Genomic DNA, 11,512 nt, shown 5'->3' with positions numbered 1-11,512 from the left:
TGCAAATGTTTATGCACAATAAACAACAAAACATTTTACTGTATTATTTGTTATAGAATAAACAAACAATGTAATTGATATAATCGAATTTGTTCTTTAAGTAGCTGGGTTGATGGGACACTGGGAGGGAGGGAGGGTCGATGGGACACTTGGAGGGACCCCCCACCTCACCAAAAAACAAACAAACAAAAAAAATCTCACTCTGAGCAAACTTCAAAACTTGAGAGCCCTGGTAAACGTGTTGTTTTTTTTATCCAGTTGAAGCTTACCCATCTGTGTTCTCGCTTCTTGAAGGCCGATTTGTCTGTGAAGATTCTCAGTCATCCAGGTCATAGTAACTGTGGGTGGTAAAAGAGAGCAAGTCCAGTTGCTCTCTTTTACCACCCACAGTTGAAGGCCGATTGTTTTGAAACAATCTGACTTTCAGTTGTTTGTTCAGTTCTCCGTTCACTTGCTTCTTCCACATAAGGGTGAGATGGCAGCAATATTCAGTGCAGAAATAAGACGGCTGCTCCACTCATTCTCCATTTTCTCCATTACGGAGTACTCCGCCATTACTGCTTGGCTCAGGCAACTATTAAAACTCGGGCTGTAATGGGATGTCACCAGTTTTAGCAACAATCGTGGGGAGGTCACTGCCCGAGCGATATGTCCCGTCCCGGTCCGTCCCAGGTTTTAGCAACAACCCTCGGCTCACTCTGGGAGAACTGGTGCAACTGAACTCATCTCATCTCATTATCTCTAGCTGCTTTATCCTGTTCTACAGGGTCGCAGGCAAGCTGGAGCCTATCCCAGCTGACTACGGGCAAAAGGCGGGGTACACCCTGGACAAGTCGACAGGTTATCACAGGGCCGACACATAGACACAGATAACCATTCACACTCACATTCACACCTACGGTCAATTTAGAGCCACCAGCTAACCTAACCTGCATGTCTTTGGACTGTGGGGGAAACCGGAGCACCCGGAGGAAACCCATGCGGACACGGGGAGAACATGCAAACTCCACACAGAAAGGCCCTTGTCGGCCACGGGGCTTGAACCCGGACCTTCTTTCTGTGAGGCAACAGCGCTAACCACTACACCACCACGCCGCCCACAACTGAACTCACTTTCCTTTTCTTGTTTTCTTTTTCATTAATTGTTGGTACTGCACCCTCTTTCAATACGGGCTTATAGCCAACGCTCCTCAACAGACCAGAGATCTCGTACAAGTCCTCAGTAAAAGGAGAGCAGAGGAGAGACCACTTCGTAGCCACCCATTGTGCCCGTGAACTTCTTGCAAAATGCGTCCAAATCTTTGCAGTTTGAACATTCTTGGGCCATGAATGCAACATAAATCCACCTTCTGCCATGTTGCTGCACCGGCCAGCAACACATCTACGTGGCATAGTGATAAATTAGCTCAAAATGGAGGATCAAAGTTGCAGTTAGCTCTGTGTTTTAGTAAAGCAAAAATGGTGATGAGACTGATAAACTTCCTGCTGTGACATTACGGACGTCAAGGTCATTCACTCAGACCGCTACCTATATGAATCACTTTAATTGTAAAAATTACTATATTAGATTTATTTTTAATGCTTAAAACTATTCCGATGCCATTCTTGAGGTCTCAAGGCATTTATAAACCAAAGTGAGGTCATGGCTCTGCGTATATGCTTTAAAGTGAATGTAAGGTCCCTCAACCACACTTCTTTCCTTGTATAAAGCAACTATCATTATGTTGATTGACTGTATGTTTTCTAACCATAGCTGATCCAAAAGGCCATAAATTGATGGAAAACCAATAAGATCAGCCAATTTTCACGGAATCTGCCAAGGCTGAACCAGAAGATCCCGAAGGGGTTCGTGACGTCACATGTGTAACAAGGATCCAGGTATCAATTTCGTTCATGTGCACAGCAGTGGTTAGACCAGTCTTGATACGGAATCACATTTTGGAGAGAATTCTGATAGTGATTGGGATTCTTATATGTCAGATGAAGGAGCAGATGATTATCAAGGATGTTCCAGAGTAAATGGTTATCTTTTCGAGCCCCCAAGATGAGAAACAGATGTCAGTTCACAACAGTCCCACTCAGATAGCGCACCAGCAGAATTGGAAACACAAATTTGTGGATTTTTATTCTAAGCTGACCACTGCAAAATATAGGGAAAATATTTACATGTACCTCAATAAATACAGAAAAAAATCTTTAAAACATACACTTATTCAGTGTAATTAATTATTGAAAGAAAATATGAGGTAAGTGATAACAAGGGAATCAATGAACTGTCCAGATGTCATTTACTGTATTAAATCAATGGGTTTCTTTTTTGCTCCAATAATTCACGTGGTCGTTCTGGTGGTGATGAACACTGGCTGAATCAGATTTATTATTAGTAGGCCTATTCATGTGTAGATCTATGTGCAGTAAACACTGGTAAACAGTGGGTCTAGACTCTAGTGTCCCTACTGTCCATGCAGGTTAGCAATTGCATGGTGTGCAACTGTGCATGTTATGATGTACCGGTGTATATCAGTGTACATACATGTATAGGCACAATTATTAGGCAAGTGAGTACTCTGACTACCATTATTTCTATGTACATTTTCCAACCCCAATATATGTACACTTGAATGCTAATTGGATTTAAGTGTGTGTAATGAAGGCTGTGGGCAAAAGTGATTAACACCCTATATTAAAGTGTGCATAATTATTAGGCAGCTTCTTTATTTCAGGCAAAATGGGCCAAAAAAAAAAAAGATTTAACAGATGCTGAAAAGACAAAAAAAATTGTAAAATGCCTATCAGAGGGATGCAACACTCTTGAAACAGCTAAGCTATTGAAACATGACCACAGAACAAAACGTTTTGTTGCAAATAGGCAACAGGGTCGCAAAAAATGTATGGAGAAGAAAAGATGCAAATTGACCGCAAAAGACTTGAGAAGGATTAAACATGAAGCTACCAGGAACCCATTATCCTCCAGTGCCACCATATTCCAAAGCTGCAAATTACCTGGAGTGTCCAGAAGTACAAGGTGTTCAGTGCTCAGAGACATGGCCAAGGTAATGAAGGCTGAAACATGACCACCACTAAACAAGACTCACAAGTTGAAACATCAAGATTGGCTCAAGAAATATCTGAAGATAGATTTTTCAAAGGTTTTATGGACAGATGAAATGAGCGTGATTTGATGGATCAGATGGATGGGCCCGTGGCTGGATCACTAATGGACACACAGCACCACTCCGACTCAGACGCCAGCAAAGTAGAGGAGAGGGACTGGTATGGGCTGCTATTATTAATGATGAGCTAGTTGGACTGTTTCGGGTTGAAGATGGACTTAAAATCAACTCCCAAAACCTACGGCCAGTTTCCAGAAGACACATTCTTCAAGCAGTGGTACAGGAAGAAGTCTGCATCATTCAAGGCGGCCATGATTTTTATGCAGGACAATGCACCATCACATGCATTCAAGTACTCCACTGCTTGACAAGCTAGCAAAGGCCTTAAAAGATGAGAGTAATGACGTGGACCCCTTTCCTCACCTGACTTAAACCCGATTGAGAACTTGTGGGCCCTTCTTAAATGTGAGATTTACAGTGAGGGAAGACAATACACCACTCTGAACAGCATTTGGGAGGCCGTGGTTGCTGCTGCACAAAAAGTTGATCAACAACAAATGAAAAAACTAATAGACTCCATGGATGGAAGGCTCATGGCAGTTATTGAAAAGAAGGGCGCCTATATTGGTCACTGAATATTTCTGAAATGGCAAAAGTGTTTGTTAATTCTGAGTTGTTTTTGTTACACTTACTTTAAAAATTAAAATAAACAAGTGAGATGGAAAAATGTTAGCTTTTCATTTAGTTGCATAATAATTTTACACACTAAACATTGCCTAGACCACGAGTTGGCCTAGTGGTTAGCATGTCTGCCTCTTGACTGGGAGATCGCAAGTTCTACTCACAGTGCAATACAGGCACGCTGCAATACAGATGCAAATAGGGAAGTCAAACTCTTGCAGTTACCAGAGGACTAGCCTCCCACTGTAACCCTAGCTGTATAGACGTAATAATTTTACACACTAGAAGGCTATTGAAACGGAGATCAGCGTCGCACCCATGCACCTCAAAGAGCTGGTTAGTACTGGGACAGGAGACTGCCTGGGAAGACCAGGTCTTGGCGTAGAAGGGACTTTGACTTGAATGTTGCCTAATAATTGTGCACACACATTCCCATGAAAAAGCCTAAACTCCCTTTTCCTTTGTGAAACATTTGGGTTTTATGTTGATTAACAATTTGGATTGACTGAGAGCACTGTATTTGTTCAACAAAAAAATTAATCCTCAGGAATACGACTTGCTTAATAACTGTGCACTCAGTGTATATATGGTATATTTCATGTACCACTAGATACATGTACTAATAAATATCAACTATAATTTTATAATAGATAGAAATATGCAAATGTTGTGTAATATTTGCATATTATAAAATTATAATAGAAATATGCAAATATTGTGTAAAATCCAGCCACTGGGGGTACATAAGCGTACTCTTGGTGCTGGTCCCAAGAGTAAATTGGAGAGGGTTGCGTCAGGAAGGGCATCTGGCGTAAAACTGTGCCAAATCTAACATGCAGAATGAAAAGAGAAATACCATACCGGATCGGTCGGGGCCCGGGTTAACAACGACCGCCTCTGGTGCTGTTGGCCAACAGGGTGCCGGTGGAAAGTGTGCTACTGTTGCACCAAAACGGAGAAGGAGAAAGAGAGGGGGGAGGCGTGTTAGGAGAGAGCGTGAAAGATGGAAGAGAAGGAGCTTAGAATTGAGGATAAGAACACTGAATGTGGGAACACTGACTGGCAGAGTGAGAGAGTTAGCAGGTATGATGGAAAGAACGAAGTTGGACATTTTGTGTGTGCAGGAGCCGAGGTGGAAAGGAAGCAAGGCCAAGAACATTGGAGATGGATGCAAGTTGTTTTATTATGGAGTGGATGGAAAGAGAAATGGTGTTGGTATTGTTTTGAGGGGAGAGTTGGTCAACAGTGTGATTGATGTGAAGAGGGTGTCAGAGTGATAGGCATGAAGTTGGAGATTCAAGGAGTGGCAATCAAGATTGTGTGCGCGTACGCCCCACAGGTTGGATGTGAGAATGAAGAGAAAGAGTCTTTCTGGGAAAAGATGGATGAAGTGGTAGAAAGTATACAAAGGGAGGAGTGCATGCTGATAGGAGCAGATTTCAATGGACATGTTGGCGAGGGAAACAGAGATGATGACGTGATGGGCAGATATGGTGTGAGAGAGAGAAATGTGGAAGGACAAAGGGTGGTTGATTTTTCAAAGAGAATGAATTTGGCAATAGTCAATACATACTTTGAGAAGAAAGAGCAGCACAGGGTGACGTTTAAGAGTGGAGGAAGATCTACACAGGTGGATTACATGCTTTGCAGAAGGGGTAACCTGAAGGAGATTGGAGACTGAAGTGATGGCAGGGGAGAGTGTAGCAAGACATCAAGTGGTCGTGTGCAGGATAAGCTTGAAAGTGAAAAAGAGGAAGCGTGAAATAGTGGAGCCGAAGATTAAGTGGTGGAAACTAAAAGAGGTTGAACATCAGAAGGAGTTTAGGGAAGAAATGAGACAAGCATTGAGCGGTCATGGAAGTCTGCCAGAAGATTGGAATACTACTGCTGTACTAGTAAGAGAGGCAGCAAGGAAGGTGCTAGGGTGGTCATTGGGAAGGAAGAAGGAAGACAAGGAGACATGGTGGTGGAATAAAGAAGTGCAGGAAATTATAAAAGAGAAGAGGCTAGCAAGCTTCAGCTTGGCGTTCTATACCATGTATACTGTTTCCAAGTCTGTTGCACATCGACTTCCTGTTTACCGACTGAATGTATTTATGAAACACATAGGGTGGATTTTGATGCTATTTCAAGAAGCAAAATGCTGTTTCAAAATGACAGTTTACCAGGATGCTATTTGAAATCCCTGGGGAGAACACTGCTCTTTACTTGCCTGTTTTAGGGTTAATTATTTCTTGAAGGCAACATTAATAAGTGTCCTATTCCTCCAATTCCTTGCATTCTGATACAAGTGAGAGCAGGGGTCGATGTAAGCGAGTATAGAATTGGTGAGTAATGTTATCTGTTAAGATATAAAGCAATACAAAATCACGAACATTGACCAGCAATATGGCACGAACATGAGAGCTGTTGTCCTGAACGTCAGCAGTGCTGTGACTTGGCTGCAACACAACTGCGATTTGCAAAATATGTAAAGTGGTCATGCTGAACGCCTTTATCCCCTCTGTTCTATCAGGACCTATTCATCCATATTTCCTAATTTACCTGGTGCACTTAAAGAACACTACAAGTGTATCATTGAAGCAATGCAACAGCAATGCTGGCTGATTTATTTCCGCATTCATTTTACAAAAACATTGCAGTGGTTTTTCTCAGCATTAATATGCTTTGAATTTGAGGTGAAATAAAAAAAAAAAATTCCAGAAATGGTTCTGTAATTTCTGTTTATTGTGTTGACAAGAGAAACAGCAGTCTGTATTATACAAATAACAGGAGACGACCATGTGGCAATTTTGACAAGGCAGGCTTTATAAAGTTGAAAACGGGTCTGTGAATTAAAAATAAAAGCTTGTTTATTGAGTAAATATCTGCATCCTTCTGAACAGACTTCATCTCATTAGCCTTTTTATCCTGTTCTACAGGGTCGCAGGCAAGCTGGAGCCTATCCCAGCTGACTACGGGCGGGGGGGGTACACCCTGGACAAGTCGCCAGGTCATCACAGGGCTGACACATAGACACAGACAACCATTCACACTCACATTCACACCTATGGTCAATTTAGAGTCACCAGTTAACCTAACCTGCATGTCTTTGGACTGTGGGGGAAACCGGAGCACCCGGAGGAAACCCATGTGGACACGGGGAGAACATGCAAACTCCGCACAGAAAGGCCCTCGCCGACCATGGGGCTCGAACCCGGACCTTCTTGCTGTGAGGCGACAGCGCTAACCACTACACCACCGTGCAGCCCCCTTAACCATTTATAGATGTAGGACTTCAGCCATCATTTTTCCTCATGAACTACTAACCAAAGCTTTACTACAGAACTGCCACCATTTATACATCACCTTCCTTTAGATCACTCATTATTTCTTCCTCCTGAGTCGAACCAGAGTCATGGTGTCGTTGCTTGTGGTTCTTCAGGCTGACATTGTGACTGAAAGACTCTCCGCACTGGTCACACATGAAAGGTTTCTCTCCAGTGTGGACACGCATGTGGGAAGTGCGGTTTGCTACTTGGTTAAAGGAACGCTCACACATTAGGCATTTGAAAGGCTTTTCACCAGAGTGGATGAGTTTATGCCTCCTCAACCCGGGAATAGTCCTAAAGCCTTTCTTACAGACATCACACACACATTTATGTGGACCTTGGTGGGACTTAACATGTTTATTGCGTTTGTGAATCCTGCTAAACTTCTGTGGACAATCTGGACAGCTATATGGTTGAGCTTCTTTAGGATGAGTCTGCTCATGTTGCAGTTTTGCAGACTTGGTTTTGAAGACCTTCAGACAGTATTTACACGGATGATCATAATCTGCATGGAGCCGATTGTAGTGCTTCTTTAAACCGACTTCAGTGAGGAACCTTTTCCCACACTCTGGACAGATGACACATTTGATTTTGTGTTCACAGACATGCTCTTTATTTGCTCTAACAAACTTGCCACAATCCTGACACAGCATATTGAATGGTTTGGCTCCATGCTCCTGTTCAACATGTGTCTGAAAACTGGCAACATCATCAAACTGAACAGGTAGGGTTTCACAATTGTGCGTTTGAACGTCGTCACTTGTCCTGCACTGAGAACAGCAGAACACTTTTTTGTGTTGAAGGACAGAACAGGAGAGCGAGGCCTTGGTCTCACATTGTGTACACCACACCACAAGTTTACCCTCACCATCCTCCTTTAAAGCTGTGAACAGGTCTTCATCCATGGACACATCAGAGTCTGTGGCCTTTTCATTTAAACATGGCTCCCACTCATCTGAACTGTCAGACTTCCTCTTTCTTTTCTTTTTATCTTCTTCTTCTGAAAGGCTTGCTTCTTCATCACTAGATAAACTTGTGGGAGGAGGATTCCTCCAATTTCTGTGGTAGCCACAACTCTGGCAGTCCTGTGTGATTGAAGACAGCTTCTCGTTGCCCTCAATGGTAGTACAGCACTCTCTCTGACAAAACCAGCAGAACTGGAAAAGCTCCAGCAAACATTGCGTGTTCACCATCACCTCAGTACTCCTGAAAAGAAGCAGGGGAGAAAACAATATCAGTACATTTTGGAAATGAAAACTAAAGGGTCATTATGTGCCAAGTCAATACATGACCAATACCCTTTGGCCTCATATTTTTTTTTTTAATTCTGCCACTAAATGTTCCTTTACCCACCAAATGAACAAATCTCAAGTTTGAGCCGTCCGTCAAATAGATTTGTGAAATTTGACACCATGTTCTGAGTTTCATATTGAATTAAATGTTGCATCCAGAAACCCTAACTTTTCTATGGCTCTAAACCAATGATTCTCAACTGGTGGGTCATGGGGCCTTTAATAATAATAATAATAATAATAATAATAATAATAATGGCTTTAGGAGCCCCACACTCTCAGTGCTCTTACAAACTTAGGAAAAAAAAAAACCCTCAAATCAACGGTATTTTGTAAGCAAAATGTCTTAGGCAGGGATTTAAAACTTTTTAAACTCTGCAGTGCGGATGTGAATTGTAACTGAATTCCAAAGTCCTGGGGCACAAACCATAAATGCTCCATCTTTGTAGCTGTGGCAGCAGGGTCGTGTTCAAGAGTTGGTTTGTGAATCGAGGACGGGGCCAGGGAAGATGAGTGGCACAGTCATTACACCTGTTGTCAATTAATGTTGTTTGTGTCTGTTGCAGTGATGAAGGAAAGAGAGAGGAAAGAGGTGAGGTCTCTCCCAACCAGATCACCTGTCTGTGTGTGAGTATAAGTGAATGAGCTTAGTAAAGCTGAAAAGCAACAAAATTAGTGAAAATAAAGCCTGTGTTGACAATTTCCCACCTGTCAGCACTTCAGTATTCCTCCCATGTCAGAGACATACTACAGTGGTGCCGAAACCCAGAATACTTTAGGGAACCACTCCATGGAGTCCTTGCCACTCAAGGACCTCATCCATACCCTTGCTGCCACCCAACAGAGCCAGCACCAAGCCCTGATCACCCTCTGGAAGGAGCAAGAACAAGGCTTCGAGGCCTTACTGTTGGCCCTGCAGGAAGCTCACCAGGCATTCCGGCACTTGATCCCACAGGCAGGGTCCTTGCCCACCACTGCTGTGGACCCACCCCCACATCATGCTAATGAAGATGGGGCCGCATGATGACCCAGAAGCCTTCATCGCACCCTTTGATCAAGCAGCCAAAGCATGGGGGGGGCCAGTCGAGCAATACGTGGCTTGTTTACTACCGCTGCTGTCCGGAGAAGCCCAGCTCACCATGCAACAGCTTCCTGCTGACAGTCAGCTTAATCACGTTCACTTGAAGCAAGCCATCCTGTAGCGTGTCGGCTGCTCTCTCCCCACCTCCCCCGGTTTTCCCCACCATGGATGCAAGGGCTGGCCCCCTACAGCTGGCTCGCCACACCTGTGGTGTCCCCCTCCTTTCTTGCTATTCTGTGTCTGTCTTCTCTCCCCCAGGTGAGTGATCCTCAAATCACCAGTGCAGAGGTGAAGCCTGGGCTGGTATGCTGGCGCTGTGGGGAAACCGGGCATCTCCAGGGTCAGTGCTCTGTGCTGGAGGTGGGAGCTATGGTCTGGATCCCTGATGCCAGAGGCCACCCTCAATTGGGCTGGAGCATATTGAATACTGGGGAGTATTCAAGGGAATGAATCATACCCATGTGATACAGCCAGGATTCTGGCTGTAATCAGACCTCAATGCACCAAAGCCTGGTTCAAGGGGAGGCCGTCGTGGAAGCTGTGTGTGTACACGGGGATGTTCATGAATATCCACTAGTGTCCATCCACATTCTATTTCAGGGGAAAAAGCATCGTATAGAGGCGGCAGTTAGCCCATGCCTCACCCACTAATTCTAGGGACAGATTGGCCGGGGTTTAAATGTTTAATGGAGCGTGTAGTCATGGGCAGGTCCTGCGGTAACACGTCACGAGGCGATTATGGTGTAGCATTGACTGGGGAAGCCATCTTAGCCATCCATGTCAACACCACGTCAGGATGATATGAGGAGCAGGGAGTGGCCCGCTCCTCTTCTCTCTCTCTCGGGGATTCCCTCGAGCATTTCCTGTTAGAACAAGCGCGAGACAAGACTCTGTGTCATGCCTTTAACCAAGGGAGGGTAATCGATGGTCAGACTCTCCAGCCAAATGCAACACCCTCCTTCCCGTACTTTGCAATTATTAAAGATAGGCTTTACCGAGTGACGCAGGGCACTCAAACCAGTGAACAAATAATCCAGTTATTAATCCCAAACAGCCGTAGGGAACTCGTATTCCATGCGGCTCACTTTAATCTAATGGCTGGACACTTTAGTCAGGATAAGACACTAGACCAAATCATGGCCTGATTCTATTGGCCTGGGATTCGCGGGGATGTCGGTCACTGGTGTGTGGCATCCTGCAAATGTCAACTGGTGAATCCAGCGGCCGCTCCAAAAGCACCCTCTCCCTCAAGACCCCCTGTGAAAGAACTGGCATGGATCTCGTTGGACCATTAGATCGGTCGGCATGGGGAGATCACTTTATTTTAGTCCTAGTGGACTATGCAACGTGATATCCAGAAGCAGTCCCCCTGCGTAACATTTCTGCATCCAATGTAGCAGACACACTGTTTAAAATTATCTCCCAAGTCAGGATTTCCAAAGAAATCTTGACTGACCAAGACACTACATTCATGTCATGCATACTTCATGAGCTTTATGAGTTATTGGGGATTAAGTCCATCCACACCAGTGTTTATCACCCACAAACAGATAGCTTGCTAGAATGATTCAAACACTTCAAAACTTAATTTGGAAGTTTGTAAGCGAAGATGCATGTAATTGGAATAAATGGCTTGAGCACGTTATTCGCAATACGAGAGGTCCTGCAAGCCTCCACAGGATTCTCCCCATTTGAATTATTATACGGGCATAAGCCTCACACCCCCACTGGATCATGACTTTGTCGTGGTATGGGGGCTTGTGTGTCTCAATGACCCTGAGACCTATGCCGTAGATTCAATCATATCGGACAGGTCGAGGGGTAGAGATCAGACAAAGATGATCCCTGGTCCTCCAGGTTGGGGGTTGGGCATAGGGCTAACAACCCCATCCCATAAAAACCCATATGTTACAGAAACAGCAACAAATGGACCTATTACAACTGGGTGCGATGGCCTTCCAGAGTCACAAGAGGCTCGTATGATTGCTAGTGGTGAAAGCTATGATGAAGCCACTAGCAGGAAGATGGGAGTTC

General features: G+C 44.2%; 1 protein-coding gene across 2 annotated transcripts in view; it reads right to left on the bottom strand.

Annotated features, from left to right (window-relative positions):
* Positions 1 to 6,503: 6,503 nt before the first annotated feature.
* The window catches only part of LOC132881817 (zinc finger protein 595-like), a 51,120-nt gene continuing 46,111 nt past the window's right edge, over positions 6,504 to 11,512 (bottom strand). For both annotated transcript variants that reach the window (XM_060914760.1, XM_060914751.1), the window contains exon 4: positions 6,504 to 8,311. In XM_060914760.1, coding sequence (XP_060770743.1) covers positions 7,132 to 8,311 — 1,180 coding nt within the window. In that variant the 3' untranslated portion in view covers positions 6,504 to 7,131. The remainder of the gene's footprint in view (positions 8,312 to 11,512) is intronic.

This window comes from Neoarius graeffei, chromosome 1, assembly GCF_027579695.1.
Source record: "Neoarius graeffei isolate fNeoGra1 chromosome 1, fNeoGra1.pri, whole genome shotgun sequence".
Lineage (NCBI taxonomy): Eukaryota > Metazoa > Chordata > Actinopteri > Siluriformes > Ariidae > Neoarius > Neoarius graeffei.
The sequence above is the reverse complement of the archived record's forward strand: the minus strand, read 5'-3'. Positions and strand labels throughout refer to the sequence as shown.